This window comes from Polistes fuscatus, unplaced genomic scaffold (genome assembly GCF_010416935.1).
Source record: "Polistes fuscatus isolate 324 unplaced genomic scaffold, CU_Pfus_HIC Scaffold6, whole genome shotgun sequence".
NCBI classification, from domain to species: domain Eukaryota; kingdom Metazoa; phylum Arthropoda; class Insecta; order Hymenoptera; family Vespidae; genus Polistes; species Polistes fuscatus.
In genome coordinates this window covers 6,828,560-6,856,209 of record NW_025113140.1, presented here as the reverse complement: position 1 = coordinate 6,856,209, position 27,650 = coordinate 6,828,560, and the positions used below count along the sequence as shown (strand labels likewise).

The 27,650-nt window shown below is 44.4% G+C and overlaps 1 protein-coding gene across 1 annotated transcript; it reads left to right on the top strand.

The window, feature by feature from the left end:
• Positions 1-886: 886 nt before the first annotated feature.
• Positions 887-26,563, top strand: LOC122523658 (fringe glycosyltransferase). Its single transcript, XM_043645563.1, has 9 exons — positions 887-1,142; positions 1,241-1,486; positions 3,408-3,456; positions 5,848-5,950; positions 15,493-15,652; positions 22,114-22,199; positions 24,583-24,748; positions 25,004-25,089; positions 25,396-26,563. Exons 1-9 carry the CDS (start codon positions 1,038-1,040, stop codon positions 25,451-25,453), a joined length of 1,059 nt encoding a protein of 352 aa, XP_043501498.1. The 5' UTR covers positions 887-1,037; the 3' UTR covers positions 25,454-26,563.
• Positions 26,564-27,650: the final 1,087 nt, after the last annotated feature.

Below are 27,650 nucleotides of genomic sequence, written 5' to 3'. Positions count from 1 at the left end.
TGTAATAGTAAAAAAAATGATTTTCTTCGGAAGGAGACTAGACAAATTTGTAAAATTATCGAAACTTGTTAAAATCGATATATCGTAAAGGCAGATGTTTGTAATCGTTCGTAGAGTAGCGCGCGCTCGCCCCTTCCACCAATGTAGGAAAGTTTCCCCTTCTCCGGCGGCGGCGGCGGCAGCGGTGGCAGCGGCAAGGGGATGTTTACGGGCTAGCCACGGGGACGACCGTCCATGTGTTTCAGTCAGTCGAGGACTTTTAGTCCGCGCGCATGTTTTTACGAGTTGTTTTTCATTTGCCGCTTTTTATCGTCTCTTTCGAATTTCATTATTTTTGAACAAACAAGATATAAAAGAAGTCGCGAGCGTTGTTAATAGCTTCCTATAAACTTACAATGTGTTTATCGTGACGAAATGTTAACGGAGAAAAAAGAGAATAGAAGATCATGTGCACATGTATATTTACTAGTTGTTATATAAATCGAAAGGTGAAATTCGATTGGCGTTTGGCGTAGCTAATATAAATATAGATAAATCGAACGATCTTCCTTGTAAGCTGTTTCGGTATTTCTATGAGAAGCTTTATTAGAAGTGCCTTGGAAGCAGCGAGGGAGGAGATGGCGGTAACAAGATAAGATAATGGGACTTTTCACGACCAAGACCAAGAAGAAGACGAAGACGAAGACGGGGAGAAGGAGAGGTGATCTTTTTCAAAGTGTGTTATGTCCTGCGTGCTTTCGTCGACGGGACGAAAGGAGGAGCGCGATGCAGGCTGGTGTTTGTCGTTGAGGAACGACGCCAGGCAACGAAGGAGGAGCATCGTCGAGGTGTTGGTGCTGGAGGAGGAGGAGGAGGAGGGGGAGGCGGAGGCGGAGGGGGCGGGGGCGGAGGGTGGCGAAAGCAAGGGTGGCGAGAAGGAGGAGGAGGAAAAAGGGGAGGAGGGTGGCGAGGGCGCCGATGTCGGTGGTTCCTCGCAAGGTGCTCGTTATTCTCCCTCGTACGAGGTGCGCAAAAGCCATATCGTTGATGCAACGAGGATGGCACGTGCCGTCCCAACGAGACGAGGCCTGCAGGCTTTGATTCTCGTTCTTGCTACCGCCTATGTCACCATTCTCCTCTATCAAGCAGTGGCACCTCGCCAGGTTAGGGCCATTTCCATTGTTTTTCATTATGTACTCCGAAAGATCGAATGCAATAACCCCTTGGCAATAAATGCTCCTATATTGTTTTCTCTTTACAGCTGGTAGAAGATTTAACCAGCGAGGTTAATGGTAAAACCGAAGCGGTGATCGAAGTATCGGCTTCGAGAAGAATCTTTATCGAGGAAGGAGGATCGGCGATGACCCCACCGGTCGCTACGGCCACGATCGTACCCTTCTCTACAAATCTGGACGACGTGTTTATCAGCGTCAAAACTACCAAGCACTATCACCGTTCCCGTTTGCCGGCAATCATCGACACATGGTTTCAATTTGCCAAGGATCAGGTACGCATCTAAACTTTCATCCAGAGACGGCGCGTTCGTTCTTTACGATCGTAGGAAAGAACTCCTGGGAAAAGGGAAATTTGTCTCTTCTCGCAAATATTATATATTCGGCAGGGAATAGACGGTACTTTGCGCGTTTACTCGAGCGTACTCGAGCGTATTCGCGGACAAGAGAGGAGTTGTCGTTCGTCTCGTTGTAAACATTTCATTTTCCCACGACTCCGTTTTCTTTCGCCTCCTCTTGGCTCGTACATATTTGAAAAGCTCCCTCGTCGCTTTCGATGGATCGCGTATTTCGCTCCTGCGTATTTATTTGTATTACTTGTCGTTAATAATAGGGTGAAAGGTAAGCGGGAAAGGACGAACAAGTACGCGCAAACGCGAGGCATCGGTAGTTCAACGCAACAAACTTCTTACGACGCAAGAAGAACCTACTTGTTGAGATATTATCTTGGAACGGCTAATTGCGCGTATTGTAAACGCTTCTCTTTGCTTTCCACCGCTACACGCTGGTTCCTAGAATAGCCTTAACCCTAGAGAGACGAGCCCTTCTTGCACCCAACACCGAAGAGAAAATGTTTTCGAAAGATTTACGGTCGAAAAACATTAGCGCAGTAGCTCGTCCAGAGGTATCTCGCCTGGAGGTAACTCGCATAGAGGTAGCACGGTTGACCACAGACAAAAAAGGAAATTCGCTTTTCTTTTCGACCTCTTTCTTTTCTTTGCTCCTTTCTACGCATTAGACCTATTGTATTTTTTAGCTTTTGTATTTTAAAGGTTATTCCTTGTCCATCATCGAATTTTTCGAATATTTCGAATCCTTCGAATCTTTTCTCGAAAATAATATTCAACGAGAGTACAGTTTTACGTTGAAAGACCTACTAATTCTAATTAGTTCAGCTTATACCACAGAAAAGAAGTTTCATTTTGTTAAACGGTTACCAAGGACGCGTTTAATTGTCTTTCATGCTCTTAATGAGACGAACTTTGAGAGTAGTTTGGTTATTTCGAATCGTTCTTTGCTAGCCTTCGTTTAGCGCGTAACGCGAGAACGTAATACGAGATTAGTTGTCTCTTCAACGAGAAAAGTGCCTCTCATTACGACTGATAACGCGATAAATTTTTCCTACCGTAGTCTCTTTCGAGTAACTGGAACATAACGTAACACGATTTTCAAATTAAAAAATACGCTCAAATGTTTCTTTTCTCTAAGAATCGTTGGCGCTTTTATTATTATTATTTCCTAGGTGAAATGAAAATATTTCATTATTTCGTTGATATTCAATTTAGGCTGTAAGAATAAGAAAAAGTATGTAAAAAAAAAGCGATCGGGTTATACGGTTGACTCTGTGCATAAATATGGACTACGAGCCAAGAGTCGGATGGAATCCGAGGAGCTTGAGTGAAATTCGAGGTAACAGTCGGCTTAAGGCACGCTGCCACTTGAGCCCTACGAACAACGGCGTTCGACAACGAGAGCACTTTGCCCCGCACTATTCTTCTCGATTCTTTTCTTTTTCAGTAGCACGGTAGTATACTTTTGGGCGAATTAGTTAGACCGGATCGGCGCCACTAAGGAAAGTCCTCGAGAAAATTTTAACCGTCTGCACTACGACCCGTTTTCCTTTTTCTTTTTCTTGAACGTTAATGGTCGGATGTCCTAGACCTCTAGAGACTCTTCCGTCTTTTACCGTCTGTTTGTCAGCGTCTGCTTCTCTTTCCCTTTCCCTCTCCCTCTCTCTCTCTCTATGCCCCTCCACGAGAGCTGGAACTAAAAATAGGCGTCCATTTTAACACGTGTACACCCATCTTACGTTTCTCTCGTAGTAATCGTAAGAATGTAAACTCGAAGAAGAGGAACAAACAAGATTAAAGGGAAGAGTAATAACGAGAGTAACGCTTTCCTTGTTTTTTGTTGCAGACCTGGTTTTTCACCGATCGAGAAGATCCATACTTTCAGAATCAAACGAGTGAGTATTATTTTTATTCTCCGAGTAGTCTTTATCGTAGTAGTATCTCCTCGCGAGATCGTTCGGGATACGCTCTACATAGCCGTTTGGTAATTTGTACGTGCAAATTCGTTGGTATGCGAGGGAGGGAGCAGGCTCGAAAGTGCGAATAAGAATGCGGGCTCCATGCTAAGGTTTCCTACCCTCCCTCCACCGGAGGGTAGAAAAACAGAGGAAAAAGAAAAGAAATTTTGCTAAAGCGATATGGACGAGCAAGCAGCATGTGTGTTGCGACGTGTTCCGGCATTGCGTGCATTCTGTAAGTGCAGCCTCTGGCCAGATACGCGACTATAGATGACGAGGAGGAAAACCAGAAGAGATGCGAGAGAGAGAGAGAGAGAGAAGAGCCGCAGGCTTCCAAACGAAAACGTAGACGCGATTTGGGGGATCGTCCTGGAAACAATCGCGATTTTACATTTTTATATTTACTTTTATCTGTATATTTTTCTAATTAAAATAAAGACTTTGTTCGCGAATTGCGTCTACTCGGCAAATCGATCGTTCATTTGATTATAACGATGTGCTAGAATCGAAGGTAGGTCGTGATTGGATCGAAGATGATCGGAGAGGAAAGAAGCACGCGAGCCCTCGGGGCTCGTTCGACATTTGACCTCGGCACGCGCATCGTATTTCTTTAAACCGTTTACCTCATTACTTCTTCCAATTTCGATTTTGTTCGTCTGTTATATTAACATTATATATAAATATATAATACATAATAATATTCCATCTGTCATTTTAAAATATAACTTTTAGAAATTGTTCTCTTTCTTTAATGGCATCGAGAACAATTTTTCAAGCGAAACTTCTTAGGCGACTATAACGATACAATTTTATGAAATAATATAAAAATAATAAAAAAGAAATAAAACCAACAATCGATTAATAGTTATTGCGAGGTGCATTTATAGAGGGATGAGTGGGGATGGACACGAGAAGATTCAACGTATCGCATATGATTGTTAATTAATCGATAAAAATGTCCGTTGTTGTCTAATAGCTCGGTGTATAGGATCTAAAATCAAATTTAAAAAAGTCATTTAAAAACATACAAGAAAAATATATCAACATTATTTTCTATTTAAAATACGTTAATAGTTGATGTAATATTTCAACCAATATAAATATGTATTAAAACAAACTGAAATATAAGAAAAATGTATTAGCGAATTAAAATAATTGTTAATTAATCGATAAAAGTGTCTGTTGTTGTCTAAAAGCACCGAGTATAAGATTTATGTACCGTCCCCTTCGAAATCCACCGTTGAAATGAGACGTTGTCCTCTGCGGAAGGTCTTGTAAACAACTTTCAATAAAAGTACTTTCGCAGAGGACAACGTCTCATTTCAACGGTGAATTTCGAAGGGGACGGTACGTAGGTCTTATACACCTAGCTTTTAGACAACAATAGACACTTCTATCGATTAATTAATAATTATTTTATTTTTCTAATACATTCTTTTTATATTTCTGTTTATTTTAACACATATATATGGTTGAAATATTACATTACCTATTAACGTATTTTAAATAGAAAATCATTTTGATATAATTTTCTTGTATGTTTTTAGATGACTTTTTTAAACTTGATTTCGTTACGGAGCCAATATATAAACATCAAATTTACCGATAACATACATTGTTTTAAATCAGTTTTTTGTTAGACTTCGTAAACGTATTACTTGCGAATAGGTGAAACTCTTAGAGTGGGGCATAAGAGTTAGATTTTTTAAGAAACGTTCTCGGTTAAATAACTTTACCTTCGAACTCTCCACTGCGCAGGAGCGGTTAAATAATTACATAAAAATGATAAAAATGCTTAAATTAGGACGTTATTATCGTTAAATCTCTTTATTAAGAATATTATTCTCTTTATACACATGCGCAACGTTCGGAAGGTCTAGTAAATAACTTTCAATAAAAGTACTTTCGCAGAGGACAACGTCTCATTTCAACGGTGGATTTCGAAGGGGACGGTACATAAATCTTATACTCGGTACTTTTAGACAACAATAGACATTCCTATCGATTAATTAATAATTATTTTAATTCTCTAATACATTATTCTTATATTTCAGTTTTTTTAACACATATATATTGATTGAAATATTACATTACCTATTAACGTATTTTAAATAGAAAATAATGTTGATATATTTTTCTTGTATGTTTTTAGATGACTTTTTTAAATTTTATCTTAGATCCTATACAGCGAGCTTTTAAACACCAATAGACATTTTTATCGAATAATTAACAATCATTTTAGATATATTTAATTCAGTACTGTACTCTACTAATACTTTCGATTGTTTAAATTAAAAATGTTTTCTAATTAAAAATGTTTGATTTCAGACGGCCACATGATTGATACGAAGTGTTCTTCCTCTCACAACAGACGAGCTCTTTGCTGCAAGATGTCCGTAGAGTTTGACAGATTTCTCGAAGCCGGCCGAAAGTAAGTAAACTATTAGAAGGAATGAATTATTCGTTCGAAGATCTTTTTAGCGCAATAATCAGCGTAGGCATAAGTATGCGATCAATTAATTGGATTACTAACGCTTATCGTCTAACACGTTTTTCATTATCCGTGTCGTCGTCGTCGTCGTCGTAGTCTTGCGTAGGAAGATTAACTGGATGTCGTAGACGCTAATCGTTATTTCCTGTTCGTTCAGTCGGTTAAGCGAGCTAACACGTTTTATCGATTCGTCCAGATATTACTTGTATCGGCTATGTACGAGTCAATGAATACGAGATATAACGTCCACACCTAATACGCTAATATACGCGTGCCAAGGTGGAAAATATTGGACAGTCTTCCGACAGCTAGAAATGATTAACCGTAAAGCATTAGCGCGTAATCGAGCTAACTCGAGCATCAATATAGTCCTCGATCGTATTCGCATATTATTCGCGTGGTGGGATCGCCCATCGAAGCACGTGCACCCTATAGCCTAATAAATTGATACGAATTAATTATTCAACTTATCCTTCTACAGATAAATTTCAATCAATCTGTCTTTAAATAATACATACGCTGACTCGTAAACCCTGTTCGCAAACTCCGAAAGATCTCGTAGAAAAATCTGCAAAGAGCGTGGATCTTTATTTGTCGTTCCTTTTCTTTTTTTTTTTCTTTTTTTTTCGTTAAAGTACTTTCAAGTGCACTTCCCCATTCTTTCCTCGTTTCTACGAGTTTCTCTCGGTCGATCGAACCTTAGCCGCAGGGGAATAACTTTTGTACGTTCTCTCTTGCGAGATTTATCCGTTCGTAAAGCAGAGAGAAGAAGGAGAAAAAGAAAAAGAGGCAAGGAGAAAACATTGGCCGAGTCTTATCGTCCCTTCCAAGAAAAAGGATCGTATCTTTTGATATCGATACTGGCTATTATCGATACACTCTCTCCCTACGTTTAATCTTCGAGATCCCGTTCGGTCCATTATCCCAGAGCGATATGATCCAAACTCGCGACATGCCACCTAACTCTGCCTGCTTTTTTTTTTTTCTTTTTATCAACGGGTAATCTAATATAATGGCAGACTTCTCTATCATTTCCACCGTATAGCTTACCACTCGTTATACGAACATTTTTCTACCTTCTTTATTGTAAGGATATGTTTTTAGTCGAACGTAAATTCTATTATATTTTGTCTCTTTCTCTCTCGAATGCCTTTGTAGATCGAAGGAGGGAAGAGGGAAAGCGAAACGATGACAATCCCGAGGAGGATCGGAATGAGCGTGCGCACGAAAGAGAGAAAGAGAGAGAGATGCAACTGCCAGATTACGCGGACAGGTAGATAGATGGGTCCCATTATCGGCGTAGCCGCATTAAACGCTTCTTTATATAGCCGTACATCTATAGGATTTACGAAGCACGTGAGATCTCGTGGGCCGACAGGAAGATACTTATCTCGACGCTCGACCGTGAGGCTCCGCCTAATTGTTTGCTCTTCCTACGTCGATCGGTATAGTCTCTTTTGCTCGCCGCCACCTTCGATTATCCAACCAGAGTCGTCGTCCTAATAATATTAACCCTTGCGCCCCTCGAGACCATTTTCCGCGCATATTTGCGCTAACGGTTAATAGGGAGTCGTTTTTATTTTCATTTTTCATTCATACAACATTCGTGGTCTCTCATTCGAGGTATCTTTAACAATAAGAACTCGAAGAAATTCGCAAAGTCGAGTATAAGATCGGAGAGAACGGAAAAAGAATATTATCCGATGCAACGAAGCGTCTCGGCGGATGTTCTTCTTTGGTTCGCGTCGAGCGCATTAGCTACGCCGAGTTTCGCGGTATGCAGCGTGCAAACGGAATCCCGATAGCATCGTTATAATTTCTCTTCCCTCTCTTATCTCTCCGGTCGTCTCGGAGCTCTTATTCTTCGTTATTCTCCGTTCGTTTTAAGACTCCTAACCGATGCGTTCTCGATATCGTCCTTCGCGCAGGTGTTCGCGGGAAACCGACTCTCGGATGATAAATCGAGAAATACGGATGGGATTCGAAATAGATTTCAACTCAATGTCCCAAGTCAAATAGTAACGCGCGGTATTATAAAGTCTTTAAAATATTTAACGATCGAAGAGTCATATTCTTCCAGATATATCGGATACTTTTTATTTGCTCGTTCCTATTCCTACCAAGAAAAGGAGTCGTCGTCGTCGTCGTCGTCCGTTTTCTACTTTTCTTTACGAGTCGAACGTTATCTTTGAGATTCGTGTTTAGATAGGGGAGAGCAGAAGGGAGGGAGGAGAACTCATCGAGCAGGTCAAATGTAGCCCTTCAAAATATTATCTCGCTGTCTTTTATTTTTTTACTCCTCTCTTGAAAAAATGAACGCTGGAAAAACACGTTTAATGGCCCATCGTCAACGCGAAGCAATTATTATGGGTCCTCGAGGAGGCTCCTGGTATTTTCAACTTACGCCGCCGCTTCTTCCAATTTATTTTTCTTTTAACAGTTACTCGCGTCGAACGTTTCTATCATCTTTTCTAAACATACATACATACATCCTATGAATCCCTCGGGGTTTATAGATCTATTATATTATTTTTCTCCATTCGTAAATCAAATATTTCATCAAAATTTCATTTCACGTCCGTCCCGAATCTTTCTTTAGACGCGAAGCCATTTGGTAAGAAACTCGCCGAACGAATGCGTAAGACGATAGCACCTTGGAAGAGAAAAAGGAAGATACTCTTTCGTATATCGGATGCGGGCCCTCTTTGTCTTCCCGCTCGATGTCGTATCATCGTTCGCATTGTCGTCTTTATTATCTTAAAAGCTCGTTTATTCGATAGGAATTCGTCGATTTTCGCGTGCAGCGGCATCGCTTTGAAGAAGCTAATTTCTAATCCGCGAGTAATTTTGCCGATCGGTGAATTAACGACCCCGTGGTTCGTGGCCGCCGACGATATCGAGCATCGTTTTTCGCTGGAGCGCGAAATTCCTGCGGTAATGCAGAGGCAAAAGTCCGTTCAAATAATCTCCGACGATTTCACACCTCGCTTCGTCCAATTATACGATCGTTTTACGGGCGGCGGACGCACGGATCTTCGCTACCGATAACGAATGGAGCTAAGATTTATGGAATTCCAAGCTCGGCCAACTAATCTCGGTGCAACCTGCCGGAGGATACCTCCTCCTTCATATTTTTATTATTCGTCCTAGAGAATAACCGTATTTCAAATAATACGAGAGCGCACCGAATAAAATACGCGAGGAAGAATCTCGGCGCGCCTAATGATTCGGGTCCAATTAGTTTGTTTCTTCGCGAAAGATTCTAACGCGAAGTATATCCAAAAGGTAGGAACATATTCTAGCCCGTTATTCGAAACTTTCTCTCCGCTTTCGAGAGAAAATCGTATCACGCGTGTCGGCTCTTATCGCGTTTCCTGGCCCCTCGATTTGCTCGCTTGCGTATTTATCGCGTCGTTCAAACAAAAAATTTCGAAACGTCTCGAATATTTTATCGCTCGTATCTCGAGAAGAAGGTATACCTAAATATTAGTTTGTCCCGTAATTTTATTCCGTGCCACGCCGCGTATGACTTCGAGCCGAGACCAACGTTTGTAGACACAAGATAAGACTTCGATATAAAGTTATATTACGCGCGTAGAAAAGCTTCCTCTTCCTCTCGGTTTTTTCCTCTTTTTTGTTTCTTTTTCTTCGTTTCGTTCTCCATCCTTCCCCGATAATCAAGGACAACGGATGGTCCTCAGGTGCGGCAATTACGACACCGCACGATAGAGATCGCCCAGGAAGGGAGCACGTGCAAAAAACTTGCTCGGTACCGGAGAGTATGCGGAGTTCCGACGGAGTTCCTCGCAACGGTTAACGTTCGCGTGACTGCGTATTATATGTGCATGTACGAGGCTACCAGTAATGCCGCATAATAAGCGTTTAGGGACGACGATAGGACCCTCCTTCGTTACTTACTCCTCTTTTCTTTCTCTCTCGTCCATCCCCTTTTTCTTAGACCCTGCGGTCTTCGCAAGACCTCTTCGTGCGATGTCCGAGATGAAAGGCGCGCCACTCGAGGAGACGACGATATTAAGGACCTACGATATTCGGTTAATTCGATTTTTCGACAAATCTTACGATAATTGTCAAACCTATATTTCTATACGTAGGAGAAGCTTTAAGAAGATTCTCTAATGTTAGCGAGATATCTTTGGGGCAACGGGAGGAAAGAGGAGAGGAGGGGTGCTTTAATCTCGGTATGCCCACTCGAAACGAAAAAAATCTTCCGTAATCCCGTCTCGGACGTTCCGGCAGATGTATCGTACCTTTCTCTCTGCGTGATTCGAATTTGTTGCTTCAATCCGATGTCTTATTTTTTCTCATTTTTGTACTTGTTCTTCTCGGCACGGAACGAGATAGGATCTCTCGTATTTCGTGATTTCTTTCTTCTTTAGTTTCGTCCGTATACTCGTATCAAATGTGGCAAAATAGAGTCGGGATAGAATTAGACTACGCTGTTGTACCCTCGAGAAGATCGAGTCACGCGATTGGCCGAGGTCATATCGAAATTAATCGAGCTCGTTCAGCGTTACGACGCGTTGTCACGTAGAGCGTGTTCCTTGTTTTCGTTCGACGTCAATCGTATGGCTTCGTTCGTCCCCGAGTTGGAAATTGTAAAAGAAGGGCTTTTCGTAGAGAGAACGCGACCAAAACGGATCGCCCGATTAAACGAGTAGCGAATTTTTGAGAGGAGAGCCAAAGTCGCGATTGAGAAATCGAGACACGTTTCGAGGAAGGCGAACATGCGCGAGTTGCTTTCGTGGAAGAATGCGTCTTTACGCGGACACCCGAATGCTCGGGCCTTTTTCTTTCTTATTTCGAAGCGACCCGGACTAATTGCGATCTCGTCTCGATCGATAGTTCCAAAAGCTTCTTTTTAATCGGCCAATAGAAAAAGCACTCCGTTGATAGAGATTTATTTAGGTCGGGGCGTAGACGAGCGAGATCTCCTTATCTTTGTTAGAGAATAAGAGCAGAGTGCGTGTCTCGCCATTTGCAGAATCTCATTCGACGACGAGGCCACCGAGCTCTCGGTGATGTCGAGCTGCCGATGCCAAAGTTTGCCGTACGTTTCTACTGCTCTCTTATATGTATATCGAAACTGGTTTGCACCTGATACCAGCTCCGTGATCGAATGACGCGTTTCAATGCACGCTCTCTCTCTCTCTCCCTTCGACTAGCTCGGCCTTTCTCTTCTCTTCCCTTCTCTTCCCTTCTCTTCCCTTCTCTCCTCCCTTCCTTCTTTTCGCGGTTCACGAACGTCGGGCACACGCAAACCCTTCTCCTTTTGCTCCCCCTGTATCCCTTGGACCCTTTGATTTGTTTCACGAGACCTGCACCGATGCGCGCCGTTCAACCGAGATACGATGATCCAGAAAGCCTCGGAGCTATGCTTTCTGAATAGGATAATTCCATAGGTACTTGGGATTTTTGTTCTCGAGCACAGCAATGGCTTGCCGAGGAACCACGAGATACGAGATTTCTCGTTGTTATTTTTTTCCTTTCGTAATGTTAGGTATCGACGACGGAGAAGTTTGTTAATAAACTACGTTTATTAGGTTTGTCAAGACTCGTTTCCATCTCGCGCCATCTCGGCGATGCGCGTTTCTTCGATGAGTCGAGCATGTGTTGCCCCTCGAGTGGATCGACCGAATAAAAAGCGGACAAATGATTTTCTAAGAATTTATGTCGCTGACGTTCGAACTTGGCGTCGACGTTCCTCTCGTCGTTGGTTCTCGGGTCGATCTTTTAAAGCGGATAAAGTGCGTCGCGTCTATGGATGGGCACGACTTTTGATCCTTCTTAATCGACTCGATTCTATGCTTTTTCGAATCGAGACCACGACGACGACGACGATCGTTCTTTCATCTCCTATACGAAGTAAACAATCATTAGAAATATCTCGAAATGCAGTTTGACGTTATTAAACGTTATTATAGTTTCGTTAAAGAATGATAGTCGAATAAGAATAAGAAGAAGAAGAAGAGACTCGGCAACGTCTTGGCTTCGCCATCGCGAACACTTGGAAGGCAATTTTTGTTATCAATGTAATATTCTGCAGCAGGAGGCCCCGGAAATGGCTCGTTGGCTCTCGCTGCGCTCGTTCATTGCTACATCCGGCGAGACGTTCACCGGTATATCTACAATACGTACGTTTTAAAAGTCGATAACACTCGAAAATATTACTAAATTCTCCGTCTTTTTTCTCGGTATTCGCTGATGCGCGGTTAGTCGATCGGATAAAAGATAAAAATGAAATTTTCGTAGCGACTGCTATCGTATTCTTGAGCGTAATCAAATCTTCTCGAGGTCGAGAAAGAAAGAAAGAAAGAAAGAAAATGTTGCGGTCGACGCGTATACCTCTCTTTTTCTCGTTATTATCGTCGTAACGTGTGTATCGAGTGTCCAGAAGTTCGACGTCTAGCGACACTCGATATTTTTCCAGGGCCTCTCCCTTTGCCCCCTTCCTCCCGCCCCGTTTGCTCCATAAGCTGGGATCGAAAATCGAAATATATTACGACCTACCGCGATTCTCCGATATCTCGTACTCGTAAGAGCCCTTTAATCGCGATGATTAGATTCGCGCAACGACGCGTAGATTATCCTAATCGGTCCGAGTGCTCTTTCGCGCGGCCACAGTTTTATCTTTGACGTCGTATCAAGACGTATCAAGACGTATCAAGGCGTATTATCAAGGCGATTACCGTTCGCTCTTTCAATACCGACTCGAATACAGCGTACGACGACGATAAGCGTTACACGGGAAGAAAACAAATTCGAAGATTTATATACCAAGAGAAAGGATCATGATTTTCTAAGGAGCGTATCTCGCGAGGCCGTTAATTATGGAAGCAAACCGATCGTACCGTTCGATCAATTTACCATTCCTCTTAATCGAGTTGAAATATCGCTATCCGATATGCAATCGCATCTTTACGCGCTTAACTTCTTAGCTGGCAACGGAAATATGTAAGTTTTTATTTCGGTCGAAGGAGCCGCATACCGATGGCGTTTGCCAGCAGCCAATTGATATCGCGATATCGTCGAGCACATGCTCTAACGAGGTTTCGCGCGTTTGAAAAATAAATCGGAATACCTAATGAAAACTGGTTGTAAACTAGCTTGGACGGTAGGAAGTAAGGTGTTCGAGCACCTGTCCAGTCTTTAATTTACTTCCCATTCGTTTAATCTATTTTTCTCTCGAAGAGAGGTGGGAAAGATGCGAAGGAAGAGGAAGCAGAAGAGAGAACGTGGCTCGCGCGGAAAAGGTCAGGGCTGTGTTGGCGTGTGCCGCCTAGTGCCGTGGCTAATAAAAACGGGCGTGGTAAGCTCGCGCCATACAAGTTGCTCGTTAACTCTTCGATCCTCATATACGTACACGTAGTATTATTCTACGTTGACTCGGTTTTCAAACGATCTTGGCCTTTACGATCCTCCATGCATAAGACATCGTTCTCGTAGAAATCGCTAGAAACGCGATCGAGGCCAACCTTTCGATCCTCTACACGTCGAACACGACAACGTCTTTCTTGTACTTACGTGACAAGGGGGGGGGAAGAGATCGACGATCGGCAATTTTCTCGACGTGTAATTTCACCTGTTGCACATCCGGCGCGTATTCGACTTGTAAAGGTAACGAGCCGTGATTATCGACGGTCTCGTGTCTTTTTTTTTTGCACGACCGTACCAAATATATATGTATACTTCTTTAAGAGGACGATGTGTGCGCGCGCGCGTGTGCGAGAGAGATGAAACGAGGGGAACACCATTTTAAACGCTCGACTTTTCTGTTAATTCTTTGTTAGGAAATAGAATGACCAGCTACGGTTCAATTTCGATAAAACCTAAATAAACATCGTTATCGCTCGAATTATCGCGTTAAACCGAGTGGCGGTGGTCGAAAGTAATCTCTCCATAGTAAATGGCTAATATCAATTTTTTTATTTTTTTTAGTAGATTCCTAAATAAAGAAGACGAGTAGCCGGATCTGGAAGTTATTCGACGACAAGAATATCGTGAAATATATAAATATCGTGTTTATTTATATTTTATCGCAGCAACGGCGATCGTAGCGTCAAGATTGAATTCTGGTACGACCCTTTGGATGGGAATCGAGTTAGGAAGGTTTCCCACAATCGGTCGACGAGGACGACAGCCACCCTCCTGACCCTTTTTCACATCGCACCGAAACGTTTCTCCCCTGATAATTGATTTTAATCATCGCGTTAACGCGAGTTACGGGAAAGTGCTTTTACGAAAGATTTCGTTCGAAGAAATACTAAAAAGATCTATTTCGATGTTTCGATTTTATTCGAATGTACTCCGCGTTCGATCGAACGTCGCACGCAGAAATACGGGACAAAGGGAAATGTAAACAAAAGACGTTAGTAGCCTCCTGCGACGCATACGCGTGTCGCTCGCGTGTGGAAAAGTGCCACGTGTTTCGGAGCGTGTGTCGGAGGGTGGACGATGGTGGTAGCGACGAGGGTTCCCACGATAGGAGGCCACACGGTGCATCATCGTTCGTTTGGTCAACGCGGGGTACTCGCTTAAAACGGTTGTTTTGCACCCTCTTGGTCGAGTTCGCGCATGCATTTTCCTCCTATGCGTATAATACGTCCTTCTATACGTAGAATATTCTAGTCGAGCGATAACGAGCGGATACACCTGCGAGTAGCTTGCCACAAAGAATCCATGTGTGGCTGCACGTAGCCGCGCGTAGACGTTTTTACGAGGCGGACGCTTCTTTAATAATCCACGCACGATCGGATTGCGTGGTCGAGAGGTGCGATTTTCTCGACGAGATGTCTACGGAAGGCTTCGCGACGACTATAGATTCCTACGAGAACGTTCGATACGATATTCCGAATAAATACTACGCTTCTCTCTATCGACATTTTGTTCTTCTCCTTTATTGTTCGCATTTTGGAATAAACGAATATAGCGTTTTAGGCGTTGGGAGAAAAGAGCAAGGGAGTAAAAGAATAAAAGAGTCAAAGGAGGAATAACTCGGTAACTCGAATTTGCGCATCCGGCTTTCATCCGCGAGCTAAATGCTCGTTTACGCGGATAATTAACGACACACCACACCCACGACTCCTCGTTCGGTTTGACCCGGCAATTTGTCGGCTCGTTACTCCATCGTCGGAACGAGTTTCTTTCGGACGAGCTTAACGACAGCTCCGAATAATTCCTTTCTCTTTCTCTTTCCCTCGCTTATTTGCCTCCTTTGATTTCGATCGAAATTCGATGCGTCGATTTATTTAAGCATTTATTTAGACGCGATCGCTTGAAATTTCATTTACGTTCCGCGCACGCGTCTAGCGTTGCTGCCGCCGCTGCTTGCGTAATTCATCAAACAATCGAAGAGTTTAATGACTCAACCCTAATATCTTTATTATACCTTCGCAATGGCGAATATAAAAGTTGGCGTTTTCGACTGGAACTTAACTCGGTTCACTTTTGGTTGTGCGTTCCAGGTGGTTCTGCCATTTCGATGACGATAATTACGTGAACGTACCACGCCTTCTGAAGCTCCTGGACAATTACAACCCACGGGAGGATTGGTATCTTGGCAAACCTTCGATACCAGCCCCTCTGGAAATCACGAGGCAGGGACCGGAGCCATCGAAACGACCGGTAACTTTAAGATATTCTCTCTTTTTTTCTCATCGTTTAACCACAGCCTTCTTACACTTTCGATAACGACACCGATTTCGTCTCTCACGTATCGAATCACCGAAATGAACGAATCACCGGCGATTACTCCATGCTCGCTACTTTGTCATTAAAAATGATTACACGCCGAGACGTCTTACGAAACGCTACTCGACTTTAATTGTTTAACGACGAGGGTTTTGTACGAATCCAGCTAGAAACATGCAAATAAATTCACCGTCGCGTATTTTGGAAGAGAGAGAGAGAGAGAGACAGGCAAAAATGTTTCCTCTTAGGAAATTGTCTCGGCGCGGCCTTGTTTCCTCTCTTCATGGAACCTCCGTTGCTATACCGGTCTGTCCAGTATCGTTGCGCGAAATTGCTCGAAAGTCGATCGGCGCATACGTTCTTCGTGCCTACGAACCATGACTATCGATGACGCGTATGGTAACCCACTTGGCGCGAGGCATAATCTTGCGCAAAAACTCGATTCTACCTTATTATTATTCGCGTTTGCTCGCGGAGAGCGCATTCGAAAGATAGTCGATGATTTTTGACAAGCGATATTTATCGCGGCACTTTGCCGATTCGTTGGAAAATCACGATGGTTCGTCGGTGGAATCCGGTAACGTGCATTGTGGGACGTGGAAGCAGCCGGTCGAGTATCTCTCCCGCGACCCCCCATGGGTGTGGTACCATCTTCCAAGCGGACCAAGATTATGGTCTTCCTTCGTCGAGGACGGTACTCCCCGCGGGCTCCGCGTACTCGTATATTATATTTGCTCGAGAAATCTCGAGACTTCGCGTGGAGGTAGAGATATAGACAAGGAGGCGGCGTATAACAGGGTACACACGAGCCGCACACACGAGCCGCACACACGAACGAGTTTGCCTCCCGGTTATACGCCCACCCGAGACGCCAAACTTTTCACCATTTTTTCCTTACCTCTTTGCCCCGCTCCTAATCGATCCTCCGACATCTAGATGATTATTTAAGAGCTACAATCTAGGGACAATTAACTCCGTCGAAAGCGTTTCTAGGTAACGTAACGTCGTTAGTTTGCATTCTTTGGGAAGGTGGTGCAACCGCGAACGCCGTCACTGCGGGTGAAAGGATTATTCGCGCGCGCGCGCGCGCGCCCGAGAGAGAACTTTAACGGAAACGGTAGCGTCTTTTATTTCTTGCATTTTGACGCGCATTTATCGATCGTTCCAATAAACCGGACCCTCCTGATCCTTGATCTCTTTTACCTTGGACAACAGTCGGCACCACGCCCCGGGTGAAAGGGTGATCTCCGAAGCCCACCGACAACGGGGAGGGATCGACGACCGGTAGTTGCTCCTTGACGAAATGCTCATTAAACTTTAGAAATAACCTGGCAATGAACCGTAAAGCAGAAACTTACGACTAGCGATATAATATGAGAGGAGAAATGTATCTACCTACGCTTACGCGTGCTGTCTCCGGGGGGGAAACGAGAGAAAGAGAGAGAGAGAGAGAGAGAGAACAGACGAAACGAATGTTAGGCGTTTCTAACGTCCGATACGGCTCGATGCTCGTTGCCAACGCGTGTCCCTTTTAGCATTACCTCCGAGTCCTGTCTTTTCCTTGCATATATATGTAACTGCGAGTACACGTACGTTTATGGCCGTTAGGCGATATGTACCGGAGCTCTTCGAGTAATAATGGTCCGCTCGACGTTTCGCTTGGTTTAGAAAGCAAATTGGCTCCGGAGAATCGACATAGTCTTTGCTGCTTGCTTCTTCCTCGTTTCTTCTCTCTCTCTCTCTCTCTACGTTTTCTCGTATCTCAAAGACCTCGATATATGGTCGTTGTTCGTTATCGATGACTATTTTATGACGATTATTCTATAGATCGTTCGAGTTGGTACTTTATTTTTCCCGGATGGTTTCAACTTTAATAGAGTTTGTTTAAATTTATCGAAGGGAATAAAAAGTTTGAGCATTTTGATCGATCGCTGCGGAACATCGGGTTGCATCTTGGTTGTAGTCAAAGTCGAGTCGAGTCGGTAGAGTTGGTAGAGTTTGCGTTTGCGTCTTCTTGGGCGTGTCCTCGACTAGTCGCGAGCGCGTTGCATCTTCCGTGCTTGGGTCTGTTCATCTCGTCGAGAGGTCGCGAAAAGGAAGAAAAAGACGACAGCTAGAGAGAGAGAGAGAGAGAGGGAGGCGAGCTGGAAGAGGAGCGAGACGCCAAAGATACGGAGCTCCGACGTGAAAGGATATGAAAGAGAGAGAGAAAGAGGAAAAAGGAAAGGAGGAACGGTAGGTGGCCACAGCAGGAAGGCGGTAAGGTAAGCCCGCGGTAAGGTAGTGGTCGCATTAATCATTTGAGAACGTAGAAGAAGAAGGTCTGACAATCTTCTGAAATACGACGCGTTTTATTAAAGTCATTTATCGAATCCGCGGCCCGGATCGCTGCCGATAATTATCGGCTACCATTCGTCTAATGGACAGACGGATAGGCAGAGAGAGAGGAGAGTCCGATCCTTCGCTTTCGATTAAAAAATTGAAATGATGAAATTCGTGTCGGGGAGAAGATAGTTTGAAAAAAGTTGCGAGTAATAAGGTCGTTTTTTTTCTTTCGTCTGGCCGGTCTCGTAATCGAGAAAATGTTTCGATAAAAGAAGATAGGAGGATGCGCGTTCCACTTATGGTCCTTCCGCTTGGACTAATGGAAAACCGCAGAGTTGGGGGCGGTCACGCGGAACGACGATATTCGTTGGACATCGTAAGAGGCTTAAAAGAGGAAGGAGTCGGAACATTACGTTCGGACTTTATTTAGTAGTTACATTTGTTTTGTAAAACGGTTCGGAGTATGCGACACCTCTCACGATGCGGTCAGAAAATCGCACCCTGTTGTATCCGCGTAACTCCAAGGCACTCGTGCGTACACGCGGATGTGTGACACATGGCGTGCATTCCGTCTTGGCCACCTCGCTATCTCTCTCTCTCTCTCTCTCTCTCTCGCTCCTATATTTTTCTTTTATTCCATCCTTTTTCTCATGTCGCAAAGTCATTCCGCTGACGTGAAAGTAGAATTATTATTATTCCATGAGACTCGCGTTTCTGTGGCTTTCTCGAAAGAAAAACAAGGAGAGTCTGGAACCTCCTTTCGCTCGTTCCCCCTTTTGCCCTTACGATCGTTGCGGTTTCCGAACGAACAGTGCGGATCGATGGAGAAGAGTTGAATGAAGAATAGAACGAAGTAGTTGGTAGAGCTTTCATGGTAATCATCCGACAATACGAACGAGCGCGATCCATCCTCAAAGATGATTTCTCTTTTCTTCCTCGTCATTTTTTCAATGGTCTCCGCATAATATGGTAGCGGCACGTATCGCGCTTTTACGTCGATTCAACGCCGATACAATAATGGCCAAAGTTTGTCTTTCTTTCTTTATTTGGAAATGAAAATTGCGGATAGGTTTTCGTTTGCGGTTGCGGCGGGGAAAGAAAAAATCGATGCGTTCGATGCGTTCGATCGACGAGCGCCACCCACCGCTACTAACGTTAATAATAATCCAAATAAAGCGAGCGGAAATAAATTAGCGGGGAACGCGCCGAGTACACGGAGATTCCCTTTTACGCGGTTAATTGCGTTAAGATAATTAAATCGAGCTCGCGGCGTGCGATTCCGCGTAATTACGAGGCGTTTCGCGGAATGCCGCGCTCCTCCTCTGCCCCCTTCGCCGAGTTTTCTTCCTCCTTTCGAGATATTTTCTAATGGATCGATTGTTCATTGAGAAAGAAAGAGAAAAAAAGGAATACCGTGCGACTCGTCGTCTCCTTCGCGTCTACTTCTTCCCGTAAGCACGGAAAGAAAAGGCAAAACGCGTTACGAACGTGGGAATCGTTCGCGGGGTGCAGACGTCCGTGAAGTCAGTCGGATTCTTCCTTCCCCCTCTTGGCGGGGTCGTTGCATTTTCGTGTTTACTCTCCCGGAAAATTCGATACCATTTTACGAAGAGGATTCGTCGTCTTCACCGTTATATTATTTTTCGCGGCAACGCGTTTTGTCAGCGATCGAAAGGTACGAGTACTCGGTTCGTTTTCCATTAGGTTTTCACGCGGGGGGCACCGGCGCGAGGAGGGACCGGACGTTTTAATAAAGAGCAACCAACTAAGACGATTTTAACGTTAACGAAGTCTTTCGTAATTGCGCTCACCGCTGCCATTGTTCGTAGAAACGAGCGGAATTGCGATGGGTGTGCTCGCGTGACCCGTGACGACCATAAGTTCGAGTACCGAGTCCGAGCGGAACTACGACAAAATAAGAATCTCGCTGGTCGCGATGGCTTTGCGATTTTCCTTCCCTCTTTAGTCAGGGTCGTTGCACGATAACAAAAAAGTAGTCTCGCGCTATACTTTATTAGCATCATATGTGGAAGGGAAGAGCGAGGGGGGAGACTCGCTCGTGACCCGTGACGGCCTCCGCGAGTATGCCGACTCTAGATGCGTATCCTCTCCTTCTTCCTCCTTCCCCCTCGCCCCCTCGGTCCCTTCTTGCCTTCGGCCAAGGTGGAGAGAAACGGATGCTACGATTCCTACTCGCCCGCGTACGCTACCTCTCCATTTACTTCCACATTATTATAGTCGGTTGGTATCTATCTCTTGGCACCATCTTCCTTTCGCGCGAGCAACGGAACGCGAGCTTTTGTATTTTCTCCGCGTGTTTTTATCAATACATACTTAAATTGAATAGGTAGGCAGGCAGACAGGCAGGCTACTATTTAAGTATTAGAACGGAGGTGGAATCTCTCTCGTTTCAATCGTTTTCTCAATTTTTCTCGAGACTTTCCATCGAATCGCGTCTATGTTTCCCTTTTTGTAGAAATAGGGGCCCAAATTATCGGATCGTTCCCATCTCTCTCTCGAGCGAAATTTTCTCTTGCTTTTTCTTTTCCCATCTCAGCTCCCTTTTGTTCGCGGCAAAACACATTTGCGCGTATAAACGAGCGCGCACGTACACACCGACGGACGGACAACGCGATTTTGTCCGATCGCCTATGTTCGAGCACGCGCGAACGAGCGAACCCGCCTCTCACCCGTAATTATTATACGTTAATAACGACCGCCTTTAACTCCCGCTTTATTATTACTAGCTCGTTCGAATCGCCGAGCTATACCACGACTCGTTTTCCTAATAACCGTGATTATATATCGATAGGACGTAATAAACAATGAGGATCGTTAGAGATCGGCGATCCCTATTTTAGAAATTTTCGAGCAAACGTCGAGAGAGAGAGAGCAGCGCGAGTGCACGAGTTAGAAGTTAAGGTGTAGGCATAGATTATATTGCACGCGTAAAGAAGATTTGCCGATCGAAGAGAACGCGACCTTGCGTTATTCAAATGCACCGGAGCCGAGGAGAGAAAACAAAGAACCGACTCGCGCCCTCCCCTCCCCTTCCTCTTGTAAAAGCGGCCCGATTCTATCTACCCTTCCTATCGTTCTTGTATATCTAATGCGTCCGTGAGGTCCCGTCCGTTTCTTCTTCTTTGGGAATGCGATACAACGCGACTACCGTCGAGCGTCCCTCCTCTTCCTCTCGCGTCCACGTATATTCGTCTTATTTCGTTGAAATTTTCATCGGTGGATTATCATCGAATATCGACTGGGGAAGAGAGCAGCGCGGACCTAGTCGAATGAAAGAAAAAAAAATACAAATGGAAGGATGGGTGGTGGTTAGACTCGTAACGGTAACGGTCCACGATAGCCTCTCTCGTTGCTTGACCTTACGATCATACACGTAGAAGTCCCGAGATATAGGAAGGGACGGAAAGCTGCTAGCGGGCACGCTACGTATCGTACCACACCCAGCCTAGGAAAGTGTACGGTCGGGAGAGCGAAAGAGAGATGGTATCGCTCCTACGAGTCCAGCCGTAATGGCCGGCGAGCAACGATGGCGAACCTTCGGAAATCGGCTCAACGCTCGTAACTCTTTCGAAACCTTCTTTCCCCGGGTTCTCCTCTCGATTCGTGCGGCTCGTGCGGATCGAGAGCGAGAGACCGCCGAGGCGCACACCATCGTGCTTCGAGTTTCCAGGTCAACGGGAACGAGTCGATCGGAAGCGAGCGTTGTTCTTTTCTCCCCCCCCATTCCTACCCCCCGCCGACCTTGTCGCGCCGCTATCTTTCGCGATGGGTGAAAAAGTACCGTTATGGCTTCGGAAATTGGATTAATCGATAGAAAATCTCGAAAAAGATCGTCGACCGATTTGTCGGAAGGGAGCGCGACGTGACGCGATTAAGGTCGACCGACCGACCGACCGATCGATCGATCGAACGATCGATCGCAGCACCGATATTTCCGGATCGTTGGCTGGATCGAGCTCGATCGTTACTGACGTTCTCAATAGAGAGATACGTAGGTCAGCCTTTTATTCGAGATCCTATCGATCTCACTTTATTTCTCTATGTTGCAGCAAAAGGTCAGATTCTGGTTTGCCACGGGCGGAGCCGGGTTTTGCATCAGCAGGGCTCTAGCGCTGAAAATGACGCCGCTAGCTGGGTGAGTTCATTTATATATATTTCCTATCATCGTTGCCATATATGCGAACTCGATCGTTATTTGCAACGCGAAGCTCTCTCTCTCTCTCTCTTCCTTGGTCGGGGCTACAATCATTTCTAAGCTAAGAAATAACGAACGCGAGGAGGGAAAAAGTTGGAGACGATCGCGCGAGTGCGTGAGACACGCGATCTCTCGGAGCGCGAGTCCTCGTCTTTTATTTCATTCTTTCTTCTTTTATTTTTCTCTATTCTATTTCCTTTGGGTTCTTTTTCCTGTTCGGGTTGCTCCTTCGTCTCTCGTCCTTCCGAGTCGTCCGGTAATAGCCGGCGATTACGCTCGCGGAAATGCTTCGTCACGGAGCTGCCTACGAATCTTTTCGAGTTACGATCTTTTGCGCGTCCGACCACCCTTTGAGAAATTCCAACGAAAAGAGAGGAAAGCTCTTCGCTTCCGGAGAGCGGTCACTCGCACGTAACATCAATTATTTTCTATAAACGCGTAAATCGTCGGGGCAACGCCAACGCCAACGTCTTTGCCATTGACATCGAACTCCTCCTCGATCGATCTTCTCTTTCGTAAATCGCAGCGAACGAATTTACCGGGCGCGTCAATCGGCGCACAAAGAAAATAAACGCGACGCGGGAGGGGAGGGACGGCGGTTCTCGTGATCGGGAACCGGCCGCTTAATTAGGAACGAACGGACCGAGCTAGAGACGGCTCTTTCTTTCTCCTCCCTCCTCGCCCTCCTCCCCAGTTTCTTTCTCCGGCGACGATATCGTCGTCGTGACGAGCGACGACGGACGATTGCCACCCACGAGTTTACGATTGAAGCTAATACTAATACGTTTCTGTATGCGTGCTCGCCGAGTTCTACGTCGGAGCAAAAGAAGAAACAAACTGGCCCCCGAGTTCTGTTCGATTCCATTATTGCTCGCTTAATTGGATTCCTTTCCGGCGATCGCCAGTGATTCCTGCTTGCGCGTCTATCGGCCGGCATCCATGCTGGACCTCGTCAAAGCAATTTGGGCATTCCTCTATACCTACGGTCCCTCTTCGATCTATACCAAATGCGATCCGAGCAATTTTTCACGATTCATCCCGGTGTATCATTAAAGTCGCCCAATCCAACGCCAAATAATGTAATAATATTATATAGGTATGCGCGTATAGCAAAGGTATTAAAGATACGCAACGCGAAATTTATCTTTACGGATTCGATCGTACTCTCGGGAGAGAGAGAGAGAGAGAGAGAGAGATCCTTCGGGAATCCTTTTCGGTGCAGCTTATTAAGGAAGAATTTGGAGGGAATCCGTCTAAGTGAAATATTTGCTTCGTTAGTTAACGCCGAAGCGAGACGAAAAGCGGCCCTCCCCCAAGGACGTTTCTGCCCATCGGGGAGAAGTCTCCTTTCTTCCTTTCTTTCCGGTTCTCTTAACCTCGAAAATTTCCTTTTCGTCGAGCCAGGTATTTTAACGAGGACGATATTCCGTGTCGGCGGTGTAGAAAGGACGCGGCCGTTTCGGGTGGGAGGTAGAGAGTGAGATAAAAGGGTGGAGAAAAGGGTACGCGATTTCGGGACTAATCTGGCCAATTAAAAAGAACCGGGGCCGCCTGGTCGGAACGGAATGGAGAATCCACCGATGGTATTCGCTAATGAGTACGCTCGCCGAACCTCTACCATAGTCTCCTTTCCTTGGCGTTCTCAGTGGCACTCGTCCGTCCTCGCTCCTTCCTCGCTCCTTCCTCGCTCCTTCCTCTATCGCCGTTATCTTGTTTTACCTACTCGACTGCACCTGCGCCAGCCCGACTCTCCGTTGCTTTATAACCGGTCAAGGAACTTGCTCGCTCCCTCCCTCCCTCCCTCTCTCTCTCTCTCTCTCTCTCCCCCTCGAACCGTCCTTCGCGGTCAAACGACGATTTTTCCGCTCTACCAAACGATTCAATTTCGTTTCTTTATTTTCCGATTGGTCTTTTTCTCTTCTACCTATGGTGCGCGCTTTGCTGCTCTTGATTCGGTTCGATGAACTCCTCGCGACTACCACCGCGGCTCGTTGGGTCCTCTCTAATTGGGACGATTTATGCCCCGCCGTCCGGCATCCGTCTCGTCTCGAACGAACTTGCTTTTCATCGCGCAAATATATCCAAGATCTATGCGTTTATTAAACGCACCCTAACCAGTTTCGAAGAAACTGACGCGCGAATGCGTCGACGACGAGGCGGAGGGGGAGGAGGAGGGCACAGGTAAACAGCAGGTGCGCCGCCAAGCTCGATCTCCATGCCTGCTGGAATCTCGCCAAATTAACTTTGTCAACTTTTTGCTCTTGGCATTGACGAGTCGGAAAAACTGTCGATACTTTATTTATTATTAATTCATCTTTTGCAGAGGCGGAAAGTTCATCACCGTAGGCGATAGGATCAGGCTTCCCGATGACGTAACCATGGGATATATCATCGAGTACCTTTTGAAGAAGCAGTTGACGGTGATAGAGCAATTTCATTCGCATTTAGAGCCAATGAAGTTCCTCAACAAGGACACCTTTCACGAGCAGGTAATTTTCTTATCGAAACGATTATATCGAACGACCGAGGAAAACTTCGAATAGTTTCTTATTATTATCGAATGAAAAATCAAACTCGCAAATGACTTACTCCGCTATATTGTACCTTTCGTGCTCGGTCGATCGTGAAAAGGCAAGTCACTCGGTTACGCTTCGTTCGCTTCGGTGACAAATATTTGACGTTTCCAACGTGCACTTTTATTTATCGCGTGGATTAAGAAAGGATCTTTCTCTTTTTGTTCGCAGGTATCTTTCAGCTATTCGAAAGGTGCGCGAGACGAGTGGAATATTCTGAAAATCGATGGATTCGATATGAAGGAGGATCCGAAAAGGTACATTCTTTTATCTCGATTAGCTAAGCGTAATAATAAGCGAGAACGGCGACGTTTCTCGGTCGAAGGCTTCAATTATTTGCGTAATTTACCGAGGGTGCTGGAAATATGTAAGACGGAGAGAGATTGGTAGAAGGGGAAAGGTAACGGCATCGCGAGATGAGATCGCGTACACCGCATCTTACGACTTTTAATTAACTTTACAATAATTACGCCATTGTAAACAACGATGCCGTTATTTCCTCGCGCGATATCGCGCTATTCGTCTAATCGATCATTATAGTTTTTTCTTTTTTTTCGTTTCAGATTCAAATCCATTCACTGTCACCTCTTCCCGCATCTACCGAATTGTCCGCACAGGTGATGACATTAACGGACCGAATAGAGAGTAGTTAATGAACGAAAGAAGAAACGTCGAAGGAGAAGATTCATCGTCGACGCGAATGTACATTTTTTTCTTAATCGAAACGATCTCGAGTCGGTCAGATTTGCATCGATCGGTAAACGAGCCGATAACCATTCTAATTGCTAAGAAAATATATCCTTCCTTCCTTGTATTATTCGCCCCAGCACGTAACGATTCGTAATAAGAAATGCCGTACGCGTTCTTCTCCAAGAGCGTTCGACGTCGACACTTTTTACTCGTCAGTTTCGTTGACTCGTTTACGCGGAAAGTAATTTAGGTACAAGTGTAATTAGTCGTTTAACCCTTTTTTTAGACTCCGACGTTTACTCGCTTTAAGTATCTAATAGGCAGTCGTAGAAAAATATCGATAAGTATCGACGTTTTGTAAGATAAGTTTGGAATAGCGAAATGTGTATTATACTATTATATAAGGGATTTATGCAAAAAATGTACGAATCGAGATTAAAGAAATAACACCACTTTGTACATAATCGTAAAATAAGCGGCAATCGACGGCGCGTTTCTCCCGAGCGAGAAACGAAATTATTTTAAGCTAGTCCATCGCGAGAACAAATTTATCGTCGAGCGCGTGCACGCGCTGGAAGTATATTGCAAAAGTGATACATATTTATATGATATGAAATATAGGATCGCGTACGCTCTTCTTGCGACACGTTTTATCGATATTTTGTTTTGCTAATATTATTGTGCAATATATGCGCAATTCGTAGAATTATTTGCGAAAACTATAACAATTTATATTTGTTATAATAGTCGATTTAATCGGGACCAAAAGTCGAAAGCTTTTACGTTTCGTTAGAATATTTTTCTCGCCCCAGCAGCGATATTTCTTCTTTCCAATATTTTGTAATTTATTCGCATTCGAACGTAAGCCCAATTGAAATATTAAACGTGCATGAAACGTTCGTGTAATTCGTATAAGATGGATATCAAAGATATCAGGTCGGTTGGTAGTATATGTAGTAGAAAATTGATGATGGTCTGGAAATACGAGATGTAAGATACGATTACGTTGCGCAATGATGTTTTATATAAGCTGTACATAAATCGAATGTGTTTTTTTCTTCCGTAGATGACCTTCGTAGATTTTCCTTTTCCGGTTCATAATCCGTCAATTTCATCATCCAAGTTAGATTTAACGTGGACAAAAAAGCGACGTCCAAATTGACCACGCAGAATTAACGAGTTAGAAAGTTACCTTCGGAAATCTCCGCTCTCCGTTCGGTTGCCGTAAGAGCGGTAACCCTACGTCGGGAGTCGATAAAGTGGGAATCCGTCTAAACGATCCGAATATTATAACGTCATTGTCATTTTTATTTAACGTATAATTCTCGTCTCGATTAACAAACGACTCGCGATTCGTACGATTACGCGATTTATATTTTCCAAATAATTTTGATCCGTTAGTAACGGAGAATAGATTCCTAGGCGATTACCTGTCGACGATAACCCTAAGTACAACTACTTGATATATTTATCTGTTCGCGTACCGATTAAAGATGAAATCATTTATCAACGACGGATAATATAAAAGTAAACGTAAAACGTCGTTATTATCGAATGCGCATCGAAGAGCGTTTCCTATCGGTAAAACGTCGTATTCTATTAAGGTCGTTTTGAAATCGTTTAGCTGTGACAGCGACGAATGAAATGGTGGGAAAGGGAGAGAGTCCCTTATCGGTTCGAAGCGAGAGGAATTGGATATTCGTATACTGGAAGTAGAAAATATTTGACGTCCCGCGTTGCATATAAAGATTCCCAATTGGCAATCGAGCGGAACCCTGCTCAAAATGCTCTAGCTTAGACTTATCTCGCATCTTTTAACTTTTTTTCCCCGTTCCGCCCTTGCTCCTTGGAAAAAAAAAGTAGGAGAAAAGTTCCGCGAGGTAAGATGTTTACGGTACTTTTCGCCAAACGACTTTCACCCGTTGCACTCGAAGAGCAATATCCATTCGTTATTCCTCGAATCGAGCGCGATAGAAAACTTTTCTCCGAGTATTTGACGCGCAAAGATCTTTATTAAAGACATCCCTTTCCTCGTGTAAAAACTTGTTTTTAAGACGCTACCAAGATCTTTCGACCAATATTTATAGATCTCCCAATCTAATAGAATAATGTACAATGAATTTGTTTG

Excerpts from the sequence above, each read along its gene's own strand:
- LOC122523658 (XM_043645563.1), top strand. The coding sequence starts at position 1,038 with ATGGCACGTGCCGTCCCAACGAGACGAGGCCTGCAGGCTTTGATTCTC. Across the intron at positions 22,200-24,582 it reads AAAATGACGCCGCTAGCTGG|AGGCGGAAAGTTCATCACCG; the intron begins GTGAGTTCATTT and ends CATCTTTTGCAG. Across the intron at positions 24,749-25,003 it reads AGGACACCTTTCACGAGCAG|GTATCTTTCAGCTATTCGAA; the intron begins GTAATTTTCTTA and ends TTTTGTTCGCAG.